This window comes from Physeter macrocephalus, chromosome 14 (genome assembly GCF_002837175.3).
Source record: "Physeter macrocephalus isolate SW-GA chromosome 14, ASM283717v5, whole genome shotgun sequence".
NCBI lineage: Eukaryota > Metazoa > Chordata > Mammalia > Artiodactyla > Physeteridae > Physeter > Physeter macrocephalus.
In genome coordinates, this window is record NC_041227.1 from 99167969 (window position 1) to 99192014 (window position 24046).

The window sequence follows — 24046 nt, forward strand, 5'->3', positions numbered from 1 at the left end:
CGTGTGGGAGAGAGGCTCTGTGTCAGCACCTGGGCCATCGAAGGCGTTGCTCAGCCCATCGTTGTGGTCCCCTTGGAAGAAGGTGAGGCGGATGTCAGCGGGGCCTGTGGCCGGGGCCTCCCAGAACTCCAGCGCCGAGACGTTGCTCCACAGCTGGAAGGCGGCACGCACGGCCCCCCGAACTGCCGGCTCAGGCAGGTGCTGGGGCCAGTTCACCAGGCGGTAGGAGAGATGCCGCTTGTACCATTTGTTGCCTGCCACCCAGAGAGGCTGCATCAGTCACACCTGCTGCAGAGCCTGGGGCTGCTCCCTGTGGACCCTTTTGATGGGGAGATAGGTCCTCCTCCAGGAAGTCCCTGATGTGATGGAGGAAACACAGCCCAAATGGGAAGACCCCTGTTTGGCTGTGGAGACACTGCTCTCAGACTGACAAGACTAAGCTTGTCCTGCACGGTCCCTAGTCCATTGGCTCGACCTTGGGAGGTCCCAGTATGACAGGGGATGAGCAGCCTCTACCCAGGGAGAGTCCCCAACCTGAAGGAGTCTCGGGTCTGGGGCCATCTTCCCTACCATCTGGGCTGAGCTTGAAAACCGTGCTTCGTCTCTTGCTGGCAGCGAATTCCGGCCCCTGCCTACTGTGTCGGGGGGGGGGAGCCCCGGGGGCCACAGCCATGACTGCCCCCTCCCCCTTCCTCCTCTCCACCCCTCACACCCTCCTGCCGGCTCCCTTTCCGTGCCCTGGGCCTGCTGCTGACCAGAGACCACAAGGCCCATTTATTCGAGGTCCTTCTCTGACCCCTGGCCCTCCCCCTCACTTCCTCAGGGACTCTGCAGAGCTCTGAGGTGAAAACAAATAAGAACAAAGGGCGTGTTTGTCACTGACCGAGAGAAATTTTTCCATCTCCACGTAGTTAAAGAGTTCCTATTCCTTTGCCTCAAACTGCAGTTCCTCCCTGAGGCCTGAGACTCTGGCCTCTTGCCTGAGGCCCAGGTCAACCGTGTCCCTCTGTAGCTCGCCTTGCACCCAGGACCAGGGTGCTCAGAAGGTCCAGATCCCAGAGTTTTCCGTGGGCTCTTTCTGAGCCCTGCAAGCTCAGGGGCTGAAACTGTGGAAGACGCACAGCTCTGGACGCAGGACTCCCGGAGCACCCGAGAATCATGCTGCCTTTGGGTCTCAGTTTCCCAAATGGACCAGAGTCCCTGGAGCATGGGTGATGAGTGGGCAGGGCAGGCCCGGCTGTGCCTACTGTGTCGGGGGGGGGGAGCCCCGGGGGCCACAGCCATGACTGCCCCCTCCCCCTTCCTCCTCTCCACCCCTCACACCCTCCTGCCGGCTCCCTTTCCGTGCCCTGGGCCTGCTGCTGACCAGAGACCACAAGGCCCATTTATTCGAGGTCCTTCTCTGACCCCTGGCCCTCCCCCTCACTTCCTCAGGGACTCTGCAGAGCTCTGAGGTGAAAACAAATAAGAACAAAGGGCGTGTTTGTCACTGACCGAGAGAAATTTTTCCATCTCCACGTAGTTAAAGAGTTCCTATTCCTTTGCCTCAAACTGCAGTTCCTCCCTGAGGCCTGAGACTCTGGCCTCTTGCCTGAGGCCCAGGTCAACCGTGTCCCTCTGTAGCTCGCCTTGCACCCAGGACCAGGGTGCTCAGAAGGTCCAGATCCCAGAGTTTTCCGTGGGCTCTTTCTGAGCCCTGCAAGCTCAGGGGCTGAAACTGTGGAAGACGCACAGCTCTGGACGCAGGACTCCCGGAGCACCCGAGAATCATGCTGCCTTTGGGTCTCAGTTTCCCAAATGGACCAGAGTCCCTGGAGCATGGGTGATGAGTGGGCAGGGCAGGCCCGGCTGTGCTAGGGGGCCAGGCCAGAGGACAGGGCCCCCTCTCCCCTTGGGGGGCAGGTGGAGGTTCAGATCTCCTGCCTTTTTGTCCTGGGGGTACCCTGGCCTGAACCAGGTAGGAGGAGTGACGTCATGGACGTTTGGCCTTCGCCTTCTCCATCTCTCTGCTCTAGTTTGCTGAAATTGAGGCCAGGAGGAAGGGCCTCAGAACGAGTGAGTGGCGGGGCTAGGCCCTGAGCCCAGGCCCTGACACCAAATCCAGCGCGCCGGCCACTGTACCACACAGCTAAGCAGGCCCGTTTGCTAAGACTCGAGGCTTATAAATTTGCCTAAACATTGCTCCTCTGGGTCAAAGCAGGGGCTCTGCGCAAGCTGACATTCTCCTGAATTCTCCAGCTGGCAGAAGAGCTGAGCACGCTTTCCCTCCTCCTCCATCCTCCATGGAAGTGGGGTTAGGGGTGTCCCTTCTCTCACCCCTTTGGGCCTGGCAGCCACACAACCCCTCCCAGCCAGTGAGCAACCCTCAGGGAGGGAAAGGGAAGGATTCTAAGGCAGGCAGAGGAGGAAGGCCTGGAGGGAGGCCAGAGGCGCCGCCTGAGGGTTCACGAGGAACCAGTTAACACTTCTCATTGAATCGTAAGTTTCACCAGGCACAGGGCAGGCTGGCGCTGGGCTCTTTCACACCCTGCTATGGGTGACCAACTCTCAGACTCTCCCCCACCCCCCCAAAACCTTCAAGCTTCTAGAAAAGTGTGAGGCAGCTCTTTCTGCCTCTTTGCAGCTAGGGAGGCCCCTCACTCCATGGGCAGGAAGTGGGGAGGCTAGGGAGGACAGATAGGACTGGTATTGAGAGGCTAATTTTCTTTGAGAGCAGAGCTGGATGGGGGGGGTCCTTGGTGGGGCTGCCGGTGAGAAAGGAACCGCCTGGCCAGCAGCCTGAGCCCTCGTCCCTGTCTTCTTGGAGGTCTGTGTCCTTGGAGCAGGCTGGCCACTTCAGGCCCCCATCCCAAACTCCTGGCCAGGCAGGGCTGGTTTCCATGGCAACCCTCAGGCCACAGCAGCACCTGGCACTGCACCCACCACACCCTTGCTCCAAAATTCAAAAGAGAAGAGGGAAGGAAAAGGAGATGGGGAAGGGCAGAGAGCTAGACTCCTTGCCTGGCGGGGGGGGACCCTGGAATCCTGACTCCCAACAGGCAACTGATACTGTGGAGAGAACGTGGGTTGAAATCCCAGTCCCTTTGCTTACAACCTCGCGTCTCAAATTATAGACTCTCTCCAAGCCTCAGTTTCCTTACTTGCAAAGTGGGGTTGGTAAGACTCATCTCCTGGTAAAAGTGAAATAGCAAATGAAAAGGCAGCACAAAGCTGCCTGGCATGTGGTGGGTGCTCAGTAAATATCCCTGCTCCTTCGTTTTCCATCCCAGATACACCCGCCGTCCCCGCCCCGGGGCTCCCCACCTCCACCAGCTGTGTGAGGGAGCAGAGACATTGAAGATCAGCCCTGCAGGCACAGAGTCCGGAGCTGGTGCTTGGAAGGAGGTTGCCAGATTTAGTGAATGAAAATATGGAATGCCTAGTTCAATGTGAGTTTCAGATAAACAACAAATACTTCTTGTAGTATAAGTATGTGAAAACAGAACAGTGAAGTTGTTCATCTGAAATTCAAATTTAACTGGGCATCCTGTATTTTATCTGCCAAACCTGGAACCCAATTTCATCGGTATAGCATTTACCCACATAATGGAAAGTCACTGGCCTAGAAATCCACATCATGTTTTGAGCACCTACCCATGTTCTGGGTTTTTTCACATCCGGCAATCTCTCAGGCCTCCCAGTGAAAAGAAGGCTGGGCCACACTCTGGCTATGTGGCCCTGGGAAAGTTGCTCAAGCTCTTTGTCCCTCATTTTCCCCATCTGTAAATGAGGATAATAATGGTACCCATCTCATTGGGTTGTTATTGGATTAAATGAGTTCATCCATTTAGAACCATGCTTGGCATGGTCATAAAGGCTCAGTGTGTATTAACTGTTATTATTACATTTTCTTTCCTAAGGCATAGGAAGTGCTCGGTGCCTGCCAAGCTCACAGCTCTTTTCTAGGGAATGTCTTCCCAGCCAGCAGGTAAAGAATTCAAGCTGCTGTGGTTCATGTTGTGAATAAGAGAGAAAGTCTCTGTCTAGTCTGGCCACTGCTGTCTGGACCAGGGGTCAGTGTCAGATAACGAGATAGAGAGGGAGGTGCCTTAGCATGAATTTCTGTCCAAAAGGGATGCTCCGAATTGGATAGTGACAAACGGACTCGATCAGTTCCTCCCTTAGGGCATGAGAAGAAGAGATGCTGCCTGGAGGAAGCATCCCTCATGCTCAGGTCATGTCCATGCCCAGGAAGTATCGTCTCAGTTCTCTGGGACACTGACTCTAGGCTGGAAGTGTCACTATTGAGACTCTCTGGGGCTGCCCCATTTTCCACCGTATTCTCACAACAAGCCCTTCCCCTTAGTAATCAGCGCCTCTCCTTTGCAACCTCAACAAGCTGTTTGCGGTGAGGAAACAGAGCAAAGTGACATGGCCCAGGTCACATAGCTAAACTCAGAGCTCCGGATCCAGAGATGCTGCCCCAGTTCACAGTGCTCCTCCATTCTACCTTGTCTTTCCCCTCTGCTGTCCAGAAACACTGGGGGATGCAGAACATGTTGACACCAAGGACAACTTGACCCCAGAGTCTGGACCCCATCGCTCCTCCTTGTTTTACCAGAATGCGGTCAGGCAGTACTGGGGACCCAGAGTGGCTGGATGTGTAGACACAGTGGAACTGGATTGGCAAGTACCTGGAAACAGACATCCTCCAACAGCTGAGGGGAACAGCTCACAATTTCCTTACGAATTAGCTAAGAAATAAAAACAGCGTGCCACTTGTTCTGTTCATAATGGGTATTGTCAGCCAAAGTAGTTAATGCAAATTAAAAGAGGCAATGGCCCTAGGTGCTCACAGTAAAATGAATGAGATGAGAACCTGACTGAGCAACCCCGTCTTGTTGGAAATCTTGAAAACTGTGAAAACTGAGCAGAGAAAACTAGACTTAGTACAAACAAGATGTTAAAATTACACACAGTTAGGGCTTCCCTGGTGGTGCGGTGGTTAAGAATCCACCTGCCAATGCAGGGGACACAGGTTCGAGCCCTGGTCCGGGAAGATCCCACATGCCACAGAGCAACTAAACCTGTGTGCCACAACTACTGAGCCTGCTAGAGCCCGCGAGCCACAACTACTGAGCCCACGTGCTGCAACTACCGAAGCCCGCATGCCTAGAGCCCATGCTCCGCAGCAAGAGAAGCCACTGTAATGAGAAGGCCGTGCGCCACAATGAAGAGTAGCCCCCGCTGGCCGCAACTAGAGAAAGCCCGCGGGCAGCAACAAAGACCCAACGCAGCCAAAAATAAATAAAAATAAAATAAATTAATTAAAAACAAATTACACAGAGTTAAACTTGTTACTGATGAAGAATTGACAGAAGAGTCAAATCTCCTTCATAAATCGTAGATCTGTAACATCTGATCCTGGAAGATTGGATTTGGACAAAGAAGGAGGAAGTGGAGGAGGGGAAGGGAAGGAAAAACCCAAAACTACACAAGGAGAATCACAATGGCAGAAGCTGTAATGTGAAAATGTCTAGAATAAGCAAATCTGCAGAGTCAGAGAGGAGACTGATTCCTGGTTGCCTGGGGCTGGGAAGAGGGAGGGTGGGGGTGACTGTTTCATCTGGGGCATGGGGTTTCTTCTTGAGGTGATGAAAACGTTCTGGAATTAGACTGTGGTGATGGGCACACAATGCTGTGAATATACTGAAAATCACTGAGTTGTACACTTTAAGTGAGTAAATTTTATGGTATGTGAATTGTATTTCCATAGTGCTGTTAAAAAATGTGCCGTGGTCAAAATAAAACTGATCGATGAATCACATCTTTGTTGAATAATTCTTATGAAAAAAGAATCGATTCAGATGAAAATGACTTCAGTCAAATATAAAGGAAAATGTTGGCAATGGTTTAACTGCCCTACATAGCAAATGGATCAAGGCATTAAGTGGGCTTGATGGGGTTTGCTCTGGAAAATACTTGCACAATGAAAATGTATCAATTTAGGGACTTCCTTGGTGGCGCAGTGGTTAGGAGTCCGCCTGCCAGTGCAGGGGACACAGGTTCGAGCCCTGGTCCGGGAAGATCCCACATGCCATGGCGCAACTAAGCCCGTACACCACAACTACTGAGCCTGCGCTCTAGAGCCCACGAGACACAACTACTAAGCCCCCGTGCTGTAACTACTGAAACCCACAGGCCTAGAGCCCGTGCTCTGCAACGAGAAGCCACCACAATGAGAAGCCCGTGCACCGCAACGAAGAGTAGCCCCCGCTCGCCACAACTAGAGAAAGCCCATGTCCAGCAACGAAGACCCAACGCAGCCAAAAAATAAATAAATATTTTTAAATGAAAAAATAAGGAAAAGTTAAAAAAAGAAGAAAATTCATCAGTTTAGGCATAATTCTGACTTAAATATCTGTTCACAAACATGGTCCTCGGGTTGAGAGGTCCTATTCACCCACCCTAGGGGAGCGAGGTTATTCACAGAGCCCAGTCCGAGGATGAGGCGTATTTTTCTGGCCATGGGGCTTCAGGACACTGGGGAATCCCAGCCCAGCTAGATTTTAGCAGCGCTCACCTTGCCTGGCAAAGCGTTTCTTACGCCTCATTTTGGCCCGACGTCCAGTAAATAGGGCACTGACTCTCTTGGTCCAGGCCACCTGGCTGTCGGTATCTGCCACCCCACAGCGGGGCTGCGTCATCTGGCGCAGCGTGGCGGGGTCCAGCATCCCGCTCATGGGCAGCTGGGACACCCACTGGAACTCCCTGTTAGGAGGAATTGAGATAAAGGACCAAAGTGCGAGGCTGGCGGGTGGGGATGAATGCAGAGAGCTTCCCTGGAGACAGCAGGATGCTGGGGGCAAAAGGGAGGGAGCAATGGAGTGTGACCCCCTGGGCACACGTGGGAGACCAGCCTTCTAGAAGGAGGGAGGAGGTGACCGGAGCTTTGCACTCCAGCACCACCAAGGCCTCCACATCCCTCTGTCTTACCTGATGGCATTGCTGAATCGCGTGGAGGCGGGACTACTGGGGGCGGGTTCACTGAGATATCCGTACTTCTCCAGGAAGGCCTGGGGGAGAGAGAAAGGTCAGCTTTCCCACGGTGTGGCACCCTTTCCCCTCCCTGGGTCTCCGAGGATCCATGTCACATACATCACGCCCAGGCTCATCCCTTTTCCCAACAAGGTCTATGAGCTATAGCAGAAAGAGTCCTGGCATCAAAGTCAGAACCTGGACTCAGTTCCAGGCCAACAACAGATGAGCTGGATATAGTTCTTGGAAGCCAGTGGAAAGAAGTGTGTGACTCATTGCCCATCCCTATCAGCAGTCCTACCCTTCAGGGGAATGATGCACTTGGCTCCCTGCTTGCCCTTCTCACTCATAAAGCCCCACCAATGGATTAAAAAAAATCACCTCGACTGCTGAATTCTTATACAGACACACATCGACTCTTCATTTTTACTCCTCCTTGCTGTGTTACCTATCCAAAAATTATTTTCTGTCTTCCTTGTTCTCTTCTTTGCTGTATTTCTTAACTCAGATCAACTCCAGTCATAGCTGCTGCGTCAAGGAAAAGGCGCAAGTTGGGAATGAAACCAGACACTAAGAGCCAGGACAGGCAAGCCCCTAAACCTTTGCAAGTATCCCGCCTCCTTTTTGTGGATTTCGTTATATCTGTCTCCAGAGACCTCCACATCCTCTTCTCAATAAAGCCACTCTCCATAAGAAACCCTTATTCTAGACAAACTCTTTCCAAGTCCATTTGATTGTTTTCCTGCGCTCACTTATTAGTATTTCAGCACTATTGTTTTCTTCTTTCCCTTTGCATAGGTACACCATTTGGGGATGCATAATGGATTAAAGGAGTTCTAGGGGCTTAATCTGGAAGACTCTTTACTGCTCAACATAGTGTGGCATCATAGAATAGCCACAGGTCTTGGAATCAAGAATCTGTTCCCAACCATGACTCTGCTGGGTGGCCAGAGACAAACTACTTAACCTCTCTGAGCCTTCATTTCTTCACTCACAATGTGAGAACAGAAATAACCCCACAGGATTCTCAGAAGGATTAAATATAGCAATGCACATCTAGCATAGTTGTCTGGTATATAGTAAATGCTCAATAAACAGTTGATCAGGTTGATTTACCTTAGTGGGAAAATTAACAAGAGACTTTTGGAATGCAACCCATCTATAAGACGGGAAGTGCTTTGAACAAGGCGGTTACACCTCTGTTATTCTAGGTGCTTTATCTCAGACTTGCCTCACCCCAGCCAGGTGCCTGGTTCTCTTCCATGCCTCTTCCCTCTCCCTTGGTGAGGATGGACAGAGTGGCTTTCTAAAGGAAGTCAGCGAATTGTTTCCTTAGAAGCAGTTTTGCTGAGTGAGTGACTTGGGAGAGACTGGGTCACAGGCTAACAAGCTGGCACTCCCTGTGCCTCTTCCCCCAAACACACCCAGCCCTTATCAGGGACTTGGCTCCAGTTCAGGAACTTGGAAGCCTTGGACAGAGGGGGAGGACAGGGGAAGCTGACTAGCGGCGTCTCCTGTTTCCTGGCTGGGCTGCTGTGCCTGGTACTTTGGCAGGCAAGGTGGGTGGAGGGCAGGATGGGGGTGGAGGCTTTTTTCAGGGGTCCATCAGAGGGGAAGTCCTGGGCTGACCTGTGGGTTTCAAGGCAGAGCTGAATTTCTAGAAGGCAGAGTAAGCAAGTATCCAGGACACCAGCCAAGAGACACCAAAAGAATGAGTAAAAAAAATGTTAAGAATTTGACACAATATTTCCATAAAAGCACCGAAGTGTTATAATGGGGGTTTTCAGGACTTAAGAACTCCCTTATACTCATTCTATGTTTACTATGCACATATCTTAAAACATTTTTTTTTTTGTTTTTTGTTTTTTGTGTTTTTTTTGCGTTATGCGGGCCTCTCACTGCTGTGCCCTCTCCCGTCACGGAGCACAGGCTCCAGACGCGCAGGCTCCATGGCATGTGGGATCTTCCCGGACCGGGGCACGAACCCGCGTCCCCTGCATCGGCAGGCGGGCCCCCAACCATTGCGCCACCAGGGAAGCCCCTAAAACATTTTTAATTACAGGAAGGGGGCCCTTAATACTGAGTGTCCTAAAGTTCTGTTGAGTGGAGGGAGACCCACATCCCGGGGTGAGGACGAGGCAGGGTTGAGATGCCCTCTGCTCCTGCAGCCCTCTCTAACCCTCTTTATGCACATATCTTAAAACATTTTTAATTACAGGAAGGGGGCCCTTAATACTGAGTGTCCTAAAGTTCTGTTGAGTGGAGGGAGACCCACATCCCGGGGTGAGGACGAGGCAGGGTTGAGATGCCCTCTGCTCCTGCAGCCCTCTCTAACCCTCTTCTGCTTGCCCATTTGCCGTGCCTGTTTTCCCCTGCAAAGGTTAGAGAAACGCCCGTCTGCCTGGGAGAAAGAGCAGGGGTGTGGGGCAGGTGACAGTGTGGCAAAGGGATCCCAGGAGAAGACGCAGGATTGGGAGGCTGTCCTGTGCTCTCTCGGGGGCTCTCCGAGCTCCACCTGGGATCACCGCTGTCCCCCTTCACGGAAGCCATGCCCAGGCTGCTCCCCTTTGCCTCACAGTTCAAACATCAGGTTTTCTCTCTGCCCTGTCCTCAACCCATCCTCTCTCCCATGGAGCCCAGGGCTGGAGCTGCATGGAGAGGAGGCTGGAAGGGCTGTGCCCCTCCAGGGATTCACCTTGCTCAGGTCTGAAAGCTTGCGCCAACCTGCCCCACCCACTTGGTCAGGGCTGGGGCCACTTCCCTGGGGAGTTGCCTCTGCAAAGCCCTGGGGGTGGCTGTGGTGTTTGGGGAAAATGAAGACGGTTCTCCCCAGACCCAGAAAGCTGAGAGGCATCAGAACTCCGGGGGTTCTAGTCCTTCATCCGTCCTGACTTGTCCTGGGAGTGTGTGTAGAGCCCAGCCCATTCAGTGCCTGATGGAAGGGGAAATTCTGGCCATTACTGAGCAGGGCGAGACTAGCAATGAGGTGTAGCAAAATGAATCCCGGAGCTCTGAGTCACTAACCCGGCAGGGCAAGGGCACTGGACTGAGTGTCTTGAGTTTTATTCTTGGTGCTGCTGTGAACTGTGTGTCCTTAAGCAAGTCCTGTGCCTCTCTGGTCCTCAGTTTCCTCTTTTATAAAATGGGGGGGTTGGAGTAGAGCTAAGATCTACTCCAGCTCCTTCTCTTATTGTAGCCTTGTTTCTGCAACTGATTAGCTATGTGAACTATGGCAAAGTTACTTAACCTCTCTGTGCCTCAAAATATAAAATGCGGGTAGGAATACTGCTTTATGTGTCTCACAGGAGTGTCGTGACAATCCAGCAAGAAGCTTTGGGAAAGCTTTATGAGAGTTGCTCCATTAAAAACGTTATTTTTCCATTTATAGTCGCAGAGCCTCATTGCTGGAAGGGACCTTTGGTAGATTAGTCTAGGAGGGGTCAGCTTCCAGTCTCCTGTCCACAGAGTGGCTGTGACATCCTCCATACCAAAGAAGTGCAGCAGCAAAAATGAAACCAAGAATTAAAAAATTGCAAGCTCATGCAGAAACCGTGTTGCTTCACCTATGATCTATTACTTCTCATATTGTGTTTCATTATGATTCTAATCTTTCTATAGTGACTCTGTGTGATTGTGTTTATCATCTGATACACCTGTGGCATTCTTAGCCAAGTCAAGACGCAGGGGATGACAGCTGATGTTCTGCCTTGGCATGTCCCATAAATAAAAATGTTTTTTGGTAATCAGGAGCACAGTGAGCTCTTGCCTATTGTAAAGCTTTTCAGGGTATCTCACCTTCTTTGAGCTTCACAATTACCTTGCAACAACATAGGCAGGACAGGTGTTGTTATTCCCATTTTAAAGATGAGGAAGGGGCTTCCCTGGTGGCGCAGTGGTTGAGAATCTGCCTGCTAATGCAGGGGACACGGGTTCAAGCCCTGGTCTGGGAAGATCCCACATGCCGTGGAGCAACTAGGCCCGTGAGCCACAACTACTGAGCCTGCGCGTCTGGAGCCTGTGCTCCGCAACAAGAGAGGCCATGATAGTGAGAGGCCCGCGCACCGCGATGAAGAGTGGCCCCCGCTTGCCACAACTAGAGAAAGCCCTCGCACAGAAACGAAGACCCAACACAGCCCAAAATAACCAAAAAATAAAAAAATATAAAAATAAATAAATTCAAAATAAAAAATAAAAAAAATAAAAAAAGATATTCTAGGGCACATGTATTTTTAAAATATCTTAAAAAAAAAAAAAGATGAGGAAGGTAAATCTCAAGGGAGTATAGTGTCTCATACTTGAATCTAAATCCTCTGACACCTATCCCAGGATGTTTTATTTCACATTTAAGCAAGTGACTCAGAGGCTTTAAAACCCAAGGAGCAGGGTCCAAGCTGCTCTCACCACTGGGAGATGGCCCTCAAATATAAAAAAGGTAAAACTGGGGGTGTTTCTAGCAGGATTCCTTCTGTCTCCTCCACGAGCAGGCCCAGGGGTGGAGCAGAGGGAGGAACCTGCTCAGGCAGGGGACTCCAAAGAGGCTAGGATCACATCTCCCATGACAACCCACAGGGGCCCTCTGACAAGCCACAGGCATTCAACAGCACCCAAGTATGTTCTTCACAAAGACAAACAGCTGCTTCCAGAATGTATTGCTTTTGCTCTCTGACTTCTGGAACCTACTCAAGTTCTCAGGGCAGTGGGACAAGCTCCGCCCCTTTCCTTTATTTTGGGCAAAGACCTCCCCTTCCCTTCTGTCTGGCTCCCTTCCTCTTCTCCTCCTTTCCCTTGTCCCTGGTCCCATATTCACAAAGTTCTGTCTAGGTATAACTTAGATACCTCTTACTGCAATCCCCGTGCCTTCTTTCATTTTCCATCCTTAAGGAAGTTGGAAAACATTAGCTGGCTAGTCTCCATCCAGATCCCATCTTCTATTTTTTTCTAATGCCGAATAACCAGACTGTATGGACTCATGGTCCTCACTGGGTGTGGGGTGAAGTTTAAGGCACAAAATAATGCCCTAACCAAGATTGTGTTTAGGAGGAGTTGTCCAACACTCTCTCCCTTCTATTGTTCCTGTTTCCACCATCCAGCTTTTACGATTAATAGATTTCTTGGTTTTCAGACTGGCTTGGCAATTGCTTTTCCATCAACTTGTGGTCCTCTGGGACACTTCAGAGCCTCGCCTGCACCCTATGAATCACCGAGCTGAGCTCTTGGGAGAGGCTTCCGTGCCCGGGCTTCTGGGTTTCTGACTCACACAAAATAAAATGAATGGATCTGTGGTATGAGAAACAGACACTGCACCTGGTGGTGGATACTCCACAGAAGCTCCAGTGTCTCCCTGGAGAAACAAACTACCCAGCTTCCTGTTGCACTGGCACACTGGGAATAGCCGTGCAGATATGCATGATTACTGAGTGGAAGGCAGGTCCCGGACACATTGCCAGGTCCAAGCAATGCATGGTAGATAGATCTCTCGGGACAGTCCGTGTTGCCCAAGAACAGGATAGGGCCTGGCTGGGAATGAACAGGAGGGGTGCCAGGGTGATGATGTCATTCGTTAACCCTCAATCTTGCAACTCAGCAGTGGAGGCTGTTCCTGCTCACTAACGTTGTGAGCAGCTCTAGTTTTCCTAAGTGGGCAACAATGAACTTGTTCACAATGCAGCTTTGTAAGCAGTCAGTCCCCTGCCAGACAAAGCCCACTCTGGAAAGCCCTTGATTTTATTTCTTTGTGTGCACACAGGGGACACATAGAGCCATGCATGCAGGGCACAGGAATATGCATAGAAACATCCAGATAGATAGACATGGACATAGGTAGATGAAATGTATACACACATACACACAGAGGCAAAGGCGTACAAACATATCAAAGTTAAAGAATGTTAGTGCTGGAGAGAATCTTAAAAATCATTTAAGAAATTTAACTCCCTTATTTTACAGAAGAGGAATCTGCTGACTGGAGAAGGGAAAAGACAAGCTTAAGATCACACAGCTGTTTTACTATTTCTTTCTTTCCATCTCCTGAACTTTGACCTTTGTCTATGAGCTCAGCAGGACTGCTGTGCTTTGTTTGGGGTCTGGCTCCCTGCACTGAGGTCAGGGAAATGAACCGGAGCAAAGAGCTAGGGTGATCAGGGGGCTCACTTTGTGCAGGTTCCTTTCTGTGGATGGTTGTATTTCCCTAAATGATCATAACATCTCTCATTCTCATGTTCTCCTTACGATGTGACTTCAGCACTCCTCCCACCAACTGTGGGGTCTGTGTTCCCACCTCCTGACCTGGAGTTTGTGACTCCAGACAGTGGAGTACAGCAGAAGTGAGGCTATGCATCTTCCTAGTCTAGGTCACAAAGAGGTACAACTTCTGCTTCTCTCACTCTCTTCTCTCTCTCTCTCTCTGCTCTCAGCTTGGAGACCCAACCACCATGTTTGGAGGCAGGCCAAACTAGCCCACATGCAGAGACCATGTGGATAGGCCCACATGGAGAAGAACTGAGGCCCCCAGCTGACAGCCAGTATCAACTGCCAGAGAGGTGAGTAAACAGCCTTCAGACGGTTCCATCCCCAGACACTGCAGAGCAGAGACAAGCTGCCTTGATGTGCCCTGTTTGAAATTCTAACCCACAATATCTAGGGACATAATACATGGTTCTTTTACTTCACTGAATTTTGAAGTAATTTGTAATGTAGCCATAGTAACTGCAACACCATCTCTTAAGAATTATAGCCCTGTTGTCAAATGCTGAAAATTGTTGTCTTACATACTTTGTCCTGTATTATTGTTCTAGGAGAGCTAGTCACCAAGCCAGGACTTTAATTTGAAGCTCTGTTTTCTAAAATAACAAGAACAACATTGAGAGCAACTTCCTTGGATAGACTGCTTTCTACATACTAGGTACCGTGCTGAGCCTAGAATGTATTTCACATACATTATCTCATGAATCCACACCCAAACCTTGTGAAATAGGCATTACTAACCCCCATAACACAGAGAAGAAAACTGAGGCTCAGAGAGGTTAAATAATTTACTGATGGTTTGCACACAGGTCTTCCTGACACTGAAGCCCATGCAATTGACCATATACAGAAACACATATAGACATACCGACACACACACACACACACACACAATTTGCATATATATATATGCATATAGGGACACACCCCCATTACACATTTCCAGAGGTTTTTTTTTTTTTTTTTGCGGTACGTGGGCCTCTCACTGTTGTGGCCTCTCCCGTTGTGGAGCACAGGCTCCGGACGCGCAGGCTCAGCGGCCATGGATCACGGGCCCAGCCGCTCCGCGGCATGTGGGATCTTCCCAGACCGGGGCACGAAGCCGTGTCCCCTGCATCTGCAGGCGGACTCTCAACAACTGCGCCACCAGGGAAGCGCTCCAGAGTTCTTTATGCTTTAAAAATATTTCCTGCTCTCAGAGGTAAAAACAATCCCCTTCCCCCAGTTATGTTAAATAGATGGAAAGAGACTTAATCGGCTAGATATTACATTTCCCAAGCACACCCCAAGATGAAATTCTCTCCATCTGGGGCCACCGCAGGCATGGGCGGCAGAGATAGGGTCTCTGTTCTCTTGCCAAGGATTGCCTGGGACCCGGACCTGGGGGGAGGTGGGATGGAACTCTTAACAAGACTTGGCTTGGTACACAGAAGCCTTCTCCTGGGGCCAGGAGGACTCTGCACTTGATGTTGTAAGACTCTAAATTCAGAGAAACAAAGTGATTCCCGAATGTGCAAAAGCAGAGAGCACAGAGCAAGAGACTAGTGCTTAGATGGGGAGGGAGTGAAGGAGTTGGAGAGAGGACCCCCTTGTGGAAGCAGTGTCATTTCCAAATACTCCAGAGCAGTAATGGGAAAGGGCTGGTGGAAGGAAGAGTGGCTCAGAGGCTGTCCTCATTTTGCAGGGTTCTTAAATTCAGCATGTCTCTCTTCTAGGGGAGGGGTGTGGGGATACTGAGAAGCTCACAACTGGCAGTTTTACAGCAGGAATGATGCTCTGTAAGAGTCTCAGGGAAAAGTGCTGGGCTCAGTCATTTAAAACTTATTTGCCTCACTTCTCCTTAAAATTGTGGTGACCCCAGTTTCTAATCCAGAGAAGAGATAAGAACACAGACAGTGATGTTCCTTTGGGGAAGAAAGAAATGAAACTGGTGTATTATTACAATCACCTATATCTAGAAAGTAGACGCCCCAAGTTCACCTCTAACCCCACCTCACAAAAATTCCCCTTGTGCAACCTACACCAAGCAGTTGAGTCCAAAGGAGGAAAATGAAATGGGAAATCTTTAAGGTTCAGCTCCACTTCCCCACCCCCTTTTCTCCAGCTCAGTCCTGAAGCACTGTTTAAAGCTCCTTAGAAGCAACTCTTAAGAGTATGCTACTCTTGGGAATTCCCTGGCGGTCCGGTGGTTAGGGCTTCGCGCTCTCACTGCAGGGGACATGGGTTCAATCCCTGGTCTGGGAACTAACATCCCACAAGCCGTGCAGCACAGCCAAAAAAAAAAAAAAAAAAAAAAAAAAAAAATGGAGAAAGAGAGTATGTGCTACTCTCACCCATTTTACAGATTCAGAAAGTTCTGAGCTTGGACGCCCACTAGCCCCAGCTGGTCAGGGGCAGCACCGGCCCAGGAAGCCAGAGCTGTTTCCCGTGTCCCCGGCCAGGGCCAGACAGCAGTACGCTCTCGCCAGCAATCTGGGAGTCTCCGCAGCGTCCGACACTTGGGGAGGGCGTGTGATGAATGAACTGCTAAGTCTCCCAGACTGGGCGGTGAGGGACAGTGGCTCCGCGCTAAAATGGGGTGTAGGGGTTCCCTCTCCCTCAGTTCTTGCATGTCTATCCTATCTTTTCGCTGCCCCTTCCTCTTGTCCTGGGAAATCAGTGCAGATCCGCCTACCCGTGTGGTTCCAGCCCTGGCTTGGGGTTCGGGGGTGGGGTAGGGTGATGGGGTGGGAGGGGAGAGAATGCTGCCCCAGGCTCTTTGTGTGCAAGTGCGAAGGGTGCGGAGGACAAGGGAGGGTCACGCCGATGGTCAGCTCAGATGGGGCGGCTGGGTGGCCTGACTGCAAAGTTCGGGCGGGTCTCCAGCACGCGGACCCTCTCCGCCCCACACACACCGCGTACCTCTGCCTCCCTGCGCAGCTCCTGGCCTACGCGCTGGGCGAGCTGGGCGTCCAGGCCGCCCCACAGCAGCAGCGGCAGGGCGCGCAGCAGGAGGCCGACACGCGCGGCCATGTCGCCGCCGCCCCTGCTGCTGGGCGCGGGGCACGGGGCGCGGGGCAGCCGGCCGTCGGTCCGCCGTGCCCGGGACCCCGCGGATGCTCCAGCTCTGCGCCGGCCCAGCGCCGAGGGGAAGGTTGCAGGGGCTCGCCCGTGCCCGGGCTCCGCGCGCCGGGCAGCTCCTCCAAGGCGCTTCGCCGGGAGCCGGGTCGAGGTCGTCCAGCCCGTCAGTGCCTGCCCGCGGGTCCGCCGGCCCAGGGACCTAGAGGCGAGGGAGGGAGGGGAAAGAGAGAGGAGGAGGCGGGACCCCGGCACTCCGGTCCCACCCACACGCCTCGGCTCCTGGAACAAGCGGCGGTGCTAGAGCCTCTTCCGCAGGCTGTGTGGCCTCGCCCTGCGCCAGCCGTCTTGCGAACCCGTCCTCTAGTCCGCCACCTCCAGTCGATCCGGATCTCTCTGGGGAGGACAGGGGAGGAAACGTCTTCTCCTGGCGGTTGTGGCTACCTAAGGCTTCGATGAAGAGGGATTCTGGCCTACCCGAGGGTCATTGATGGTTTCAGCCGGGCTGGCAGGGACCGAGGACCTGAGGTGTGAGAGAAGGAGCCCTGGGCTGGGGTCAGAAGAATTGAATTTGAGCTCCAGATCTGCTTCTTTGCTAGCCGTGTGAATCCTGCCTCAGCCCCCTGCTGGCTGTGTGGTCTTGGGCAAGTCACTCACCCTCTCTGAACCTATTTTTCTCAGCAGTGAATGGGGATAATAGAATACCGACATCAAGTGATAATAGGGAACATTTAATGAGAGAATGCCTGTAAATAAGTGAGCACCGGTCCTCATTTTATATCAATAAAAGGTAGACTGCAGCTGTGTGATCTTTGGCAAAGAATTTAACTACTTTGAGTGTCAATTTTCTCATCAATGAAATGATAGAGAATAATATTTAGTTTCCAGAGTTGCATGAAGACTGAGAAAATGCGTGTAAAGTGCCTTGCTTTATATATCCCACACAGTCCTAGTAAGGGTGGACAGATGATTTACGTGAAAAGCTTAGTCAAACTCGTACTGAGCAAAAGTAAACTGTTTTCATTATCTGCCTTAGTGACTGCAGACGGGTTGCTGTCTCTCTTCCAGGCTCAGTTTGCTAACCTGTAAAAGGCAAATGGCACAATGATACCCACCTCTGGGGGCCGATGTGGGGTTTAGATGAGTTAATGTGTGTAAAGGTAATCTGGAATCTATAAAGCGCTAAGCAAATGTAACGCAGTGTTCTTATCCGAAGTCTTAGGGCCTTAGTAGCGCACAAGATGTTTTTGTGTTGTTAGAGAAAGGTGCTACTTGGACGGAGGAATTTCTACTTTGATTGGACTTCTCAGAAATAGGCGTCCCTGGGGCGGAATGTTTGGAAATAGGCCTCGCCCACCTCACAACTAGCCAATGAAAAGGGGACACTCATTCTGGGCGAACCAATTAGAAACAGGCGCTCCTTTGGGCAGATCAATGAGAAAAAGGCGCCCTTTAAGGGCTCAGACACAATCCGCCAAGGGCTCCGCTGCGGGCAGAATTGAGGGTCAAAAAAAAAAAAAAAAAATGGAGAAAGAGAGTATGTGCTACTCTCACCCATTTTACAGATTCAGAAAGTTCTGAGCTTGGACGCTCACTAGCCCCAGCTGGTCAGGGGCAGCACCGGCCCAGGAAGCCAGAGCTGTTTCCCGTGTCCTCGGCCAGGGCCAGACAGCAGTACGCTCTCGCCAGCAATCTGGGAGTCTCCGCAGCGTCCGACACTTGGGGAGGGCGTGTGATGAATGAACTGCTAAGTCTCCCAGACTGGGCGGTGAGGGACAGTGGCTCCGCGCTAAAATGGGGTGTAGGGGTTCCCTCTCCCTCAGTTCTTGCATGTCTATCCTATCTTTTCGCTGCCCCTTCCTCTTGTCCTGGGAAATCAGTGCAGATCCGCCTACCCGTGTGGTTCCAGCCCTGGCTTGGGGTTCGGGGGTGGGGTAGGGTGATGGGGTGGGAGGGGAGAGAATGCTGCCCCAGGCTCTTTGTGTGCAAGTGCGAAGGGTGCGGAGGACAAGGGAGGGTCACGCCGATGGTCAGCTCAGATGGGGCGGCTGGGTGGCCTGACTGCAAAGTTCGGGCGGGTCTCCAGCACGCGGACCCTCTCCGCCCCACACACACCGCGTACCTCTGCCTCCCTGCGCAGCTCCTGGCCTACGCGCTGGGCGAGCTGGGCGTCCAGGCCGCCCCACAGCAGCAGCGGCAGGGCGCGCAGCAGGAGGCCGACACGCGCGGCCATGTCGCCGCCGCCCCTGCTGCTGGGCGCGGGGCACGGGGCGCGGGGCAGCCGGCCGTCGGTCCGCCGTGCCCGGGACCCCGCGGATGCTCCAGCTCTGCGCCGGCCCAGCGCCGAGGGGAAGGTTGCAGGGGCTCGCCCGTGCCCGGGCTCCGCGCGCCGGGCAGCTCCTCCAAGGCGCTTCGCCGGGAGCCGGGTCGAGGTCGTCCAGCCCGTCAGTGCCTGCCCGCGGGTCCGCCGGCCCAGGGACCTAGAGGCGAGGGAGGGAGGGGAAAGAGAGAGGAGGAGGCGGGACCCCGGCACTCCGGTCCCACCCACACGCCTCGGCTCCTGGAACAAGCGGCGGTGCTAGAGCCTCTTCCGCAGGCTGTGTGGCCTCGCCCTGCGCCAGCCGTCTTGCGAACCCGTCCTCTAGTCCGCCACCTCCAGTCGATCCGGATCTCTCTGGGGAGGACAGGGGAGGAAACGTCTTCTCCTGGCGGTTGTGGCTACCTAAGGCTTCGATGAAGAGGGATTCTGGGGGCGGCTGGGTGGCCTGACTGCAAAGTTCGGGCGGGTCTCCAGCACGCGGACCCTCTCCGCCCCACACACACCGCGTACCTCTGCCTCCCTGCGCAGCTCCTGGCCTACGCGCTGGGCGAGCTGGGCGTCCAGGCCGCCCCACAGCAGCAGCGGCAGGGCGCGCAGCAGGAGGCCGACACGCGCGGCCATGTCGCCGCCGCCCCTGCTGCTGGGCGCGGGGCACGGGGCGCGGGGCAGCCGGCCGTCGGTCCGCCGTGCCCGGGACCCCGCGGATGCTCCAGCTCTGCGCCGGCCCAGCGCCGAGGGGAAGGTTGCAGGGGCTCGCCCGTGCCCGGGCTCCGCGCGCCGGGCAGCTCCTCCAAGGCGCTTCGCCGGGAGCCGGGTCGAGGTCGTCCAGCCCGTCAGTGCCTGCCCGCGGGTCCGCCGGCCCAGGGACCTAGAGGCGAGGGAGGGAGGGGAAAGAGAGAGGAGGAGGCGGGACCCCGGCACTCCGGTCCCACCCACACGCCTCGGCTCCTGGAACAAGTGGCGGTGCTAGAGCCTCTTCCGCAGGCTGTGTGGCCTCGCCCTGCGCCAGCCGTCTTGCGAACCCGTCCTCTAGTCCGCCACCTCCAGTCGATCCGGATCTCTCTGGGGAGGACAGGGGAGGAAACGTCTTCTCCTGGCGGTTGTGGCTACCTAAGGCTTCGATGAAGAGGGATTCTGGCCTACCCGAGGGTCATTGATGGTTTCAGCCGGGCTGGCAGGGACCGAGGACCTGAGGTGTGAGAGAAGGAGCCCTGGGCTGGGGTCAGAAGAATTGAATTTGAGCTCCAGATCTGCTTCTTTGCTAGCCGTGTGAATCCTGCCTCAGCCCCCTGCTGGCTGTGTGGTCTTGGGCAAGTCACTCACCCTCTCTGAACCTATTTTTCTCAGCAGTGAATGGGGATAATAGAATACCGACATCAAGTGATAATAGGGAACATTTAATGAGAGAATGCCTGTAAATAAGTGAGCACCGGTCCTCATTTTATATCAATAAAAGGTAGACTGCAGCTGTGTGATCTTTGGCAAAGAATTTAACTACTTTGAGTGTCAATTTTCTCATCAATGAAATGATAGAGAATAATATTTAGTTTCCAGAGTTGCATGAAGACTGAGAAAATGCGTGTAAAGTGCCTTGCTTTATATATCCCACACAGTCCTAGTAAGGGTGGACAGATGATTTACGTGAAAAGCTTAGTCAAACTCGTACTGAGCAAAAGTAAACTGTTTTCATTATCTGCCTTAGTGACTGCAGACGGGTTGCTGTCTCTCTTCCAGGCTCAGTTTGCTAACCTGTAAAAGGCAAATGGCACAATGATACCCACCTCTGGGGGCCGATGTGGGGTTTAGATGAGTTAATGTGTGTAAAGGTAATCTGGAATCTATAAAGCGCTAAGCAAATGTAACGCAGTGTTCTTATCCGAAGTCTTAGGGCCTTAGTAGCGCACAAGATGTTTTTGTGTTGTTAGAGAAAGGTGCTACTTGGACGGAGGAATTTCTACTTTGATTGGACTTCTCAGAAATAGGCGTCCCTGGGGCGGAATGTTTGGAAATAGGCCTCGCCCACCTCACAACTAGCCAATGAAAAGGGGACACTCATTCTGGGCGAACCAATTAGAAACAGGCGCTCCTTTGGGCAGATCAATGAGAAAAAGGCGCCCTTTAAGGGCTCAGACACAATCCGCCAAGGGCTCCGCTGCGGGCAGAATTGAGGGTGGATTTCTTTGTAAATTCATGCCCCCTCTCCGCCGGTGCCCTTGTGCACATCTATAGGGAGCATCTCTGCCTGGAACGGAGCTGGTGGACAAGGCCTGGGTCTTACCCTCAGAGAGCTTTCAGTCTAGCGGGCAGACTGGAACCAAGGTTCTCAGCTAAGGACAGAACATGGACACAGCTACAGATTCAGGCAAAGTCCTGCAGTGAGCCTGGGGGAGGGAGATGCTGAAGGGCTCATCATCTAGAAGGGTTGCTAAATCTAGTACGGTAGCTTGAATATCAGATTAACAACAAATAATTTTTAAGTATAAGTCAATGCAATATTTGGGACATACTTACACTAAAAAGTTATTCATCGTTTATCTGAAATTCAGGTTTAACTGGGCATCGTCTCTTTTATCTGGCAATCCTAAAGAGTGCATGTATGTGTGTGGGGGGCAGTGTCAGAAGGTTGCAGTTATGACATGGCACATGGTGCCCTTGACTAATAGATGGATTTTGATAGGCCAGATGTGGCTCTGCTTTGGGGCAGGAAGCTCTGAGGAGCGCCAGTTGGTAAGGACACCGTGGGCCAAATTGGAGTCAAACCCAGGTTTGCCAATTTGTTCTCCAGGGAGAATCTTGCCATCCCTTCCTCCAGCACATCCCTGGGGTTTTTCCATTTCAGCTGCACTGGGAGGACAGGGGAAGGCAGGAAGCAGGGGTTCTCTGGAGGGCTGAGTGTCTGGAAGGAGACAGGCTCAGCCACCCAGAGAACTGACCCTGCCTTTCTCTGCATCTGAGGTTAGCCCTGGTCCAGGGACCTGAAAACTAGCACCACTATTGTGTTCGAAAGTTGACTTCCTCTGCTTTCCCTTTGTGTCCTTGGTTGGATTATTTCATCTCATCCTCACCTCTCCCCACTCCACTTCTGCTTGCGAGTGCCTGCAAGAGTTTATGCAGAACAGAGCTTTCTTTGCCCACACACCCACCCTGGGCTTCAACCATGCCTCTATACAGGATACGTCTATTTCCCAAAAAGACAGTGTGTATCCATGGTTAGAATGTGGGGAGCAGGAGGATTCAGTTCCCTGACCACCTATGAAGCTTACTCATAAGTCCCAGAGAACCAAATTCTGTGATCTTCAGGAATCCTGGGGCCTACTCGCAGCTCCACAACTGACTTGCTGTATGTTTTTACTTTCCAGGACACATCCTGAGCCCACTTTGGATGATGTGAGGGAGGGCTGTTTGCCATTGGCGGGGAGACTGAGAAGGAAAGAGCGATGAGAAAGGCAGGGTAGTTTATTGGAAAGAAATTATCCACAGCAAGGGTATCAGAAGAGTGATGGCAGGAGAATGGCTTTGGAGCAGGAATCCTCAAAGCAAGGTCCAAAGATTACCCACATCCAAAACAATACTGTGGTGACAAGTCCGTATATTAATCCAATAGGGACTTGTATCTTCTTCGGGTGGGGGTGGGGGTGGAGGTGGGAAGGAGGCGTTGGAACAAATAATAATGGTTAATACTTGCTGAGGAATTAACATGCACCATGTATGTGCCTCACATAAATCATGTTATTGCATCTTTGCAGTTTCCTTATGAGAAAGCTACTATTATAAGCATCCTTATTTTACAGATGAGGAAATTGAGGGACATGGATTTGATCCCTAGTCAGAGAACTAAGATCCCGCATGACTCATGGCCAAAAAAAAGAAAGAAAAGAAAAAGTTCTTACTTAGGGACGTACATTAAAGTCAATTGTAGATTTCATTTTTAAAAAACGTGATTCTTGGACACCTGCACTGAATCATCTGGAGACACTTGTTAAAAATTCAGATTCCTGAGTCCCACTCCAGACCTGCTGGATCACTAAATACTAGATACCAATGTTTAAGAGGAGGGACTTCCCTGGTGGTGCAGTGATTAAGAATCCGCCTGCCAATGCAGGGGACACGGGTCCGAGCCCTGGCCCGGGAAGATCCCACATGCCGCGGAGCAACTAAGCCCGCGAGCCACAACTACTGAAGCCTGTGGGCCTAGAGCCGGTGCTCTGCAGCAAAGACAAGCAAGCCACCGCAATGAGAAGCCCGTGCACCGCAACAAAGGGTAGCTTCTGTTCGCTGCGACTAGAGAAAGCCCACGGGCAGCAACGAAGACCCAAGGCAGCCAAAAATAAATAAATAAGAAGTAAATAAATTTATTTTAAAAAAGTTTAAGAGGAAAATAGCTCCAGGTTTTCCGGGACCCTGGGTCTCTCCTTCTCTCCCTCCCCATCTTGGCTGAGCAGGTTCCTGACCCAACTAGCTGGCAGTCCTCTCCATAGCTCCTCTTCAAAGAGAGCTGCTTCCCCTCCCTCCCTCCTCCTGGACTGGGGCTCGGTTTAGATCCACAGTGCCTCCCAGCCCTCCCAGAGTGGACAGAACTTCTGAGGAACTCATGCCAGGGCCTGGGCAAGTTGCCTGCCCAGGGGAATAGTTGGCAGCTGCCCAGTCATTCGTTCCTCCCTGACAGAAGACAACAGCTGGCCGTTGAGTCCTCTTCCTGACCAGGACCCCTTGAATCAGTCAGGATGTGTGGACCTGGACAAGGCCCCTCTGGGCCTCAGTTTCTCTCTTCATAATAGGAGAAACAATCAGCTTTGTCTCTGCCCCTTCCTTCTCCCCAGGAAATGTGCAGAACACAAAGTAGATGTTATCAGAAGGAATTCTGAGCTCTGGAGAAAAGCACTAATGGAATGATCAACCTCTGAAAACCACAATGATAGGAATAATCAGAGGAATAATGAGGATGTGAGATTAGCTTGGGAGAGCTGAAGAAGGGGCTTTCTCCAGAGATGCGAGGACTTTAGCTGTGATAATCTGGATTATTACTGACCATAACCTCTATGCATTTTAAGCTGTGATTCAATTTTGGAAGCCCTAACTTTCTAGCAAACACCCCCACCTCTGGAAGAGAGATCTCCTCTCTCCAGAACAGGTGGATGTGGTCTCATCAGCCTGGGTTACACTCACAAGTATACCTCCCTTTCTACCACCCTGTACGTACACACCTGCCATGTTCCTAGGGGACTGGAGGAAGCAAGGAATTTGGAGCGACAGAGACTTGCGCTTGAATCTTGCCTTTTTCACACTCTGTTGACCCTTACAAGTCAACTAACCTCTCTGTGTCTGCCATTTAAAATGGGACAATAGGGCTTCCCTGGTGGCGCAGTGGTTGAGAGTCCGCCTGCCGATGCAGGGGACACGGGTTCGCGC

The 24046-nt window shown here is 52.1% G+C and overlaps 1 protein-coding gene across 5 annotated transcripts in view; it reads right to left on the reverse strand.

The window, feature by feature from the left end:
- MMP28 (matrix metallopeptidase 28) overlaps positions 1-16501 on the reverse strand; it is a 35351-nt gene extending 18850 nt beyond the window's left edge. For 4 of the 5 annotated variants that reach the window (XM_024127694.2, XM_055089994.1, XM_024127692.3 and 1 more), the window contains exons 1-4: positions 16162-16501; positions 6976-7055; positions 6563-6750; positions 30-254 (exon numbers count right to left, since the gene is read on the reverse strand). In XM_024127694.2, the coding sequence (XP_023983462.1) occupies positions 30-254; positions 6563-6750; positions 6976-7055; positions 16162-16272 (604 nt within the window). In that variant the 5' untranslated portion in view covers positions 16273-16501. Of the gene's footprint in view, positions 1-29; positions 255-6562; positions 6751-6975; positions 7056-7398; positions 7543-16161 lie in introns of all 5 variants that reach the window. The other variant, XM_028498898.2, reaches the window with a different exon arrangement.
- Positions 16502-24046: the final 7545 nt, after the last annotated feature.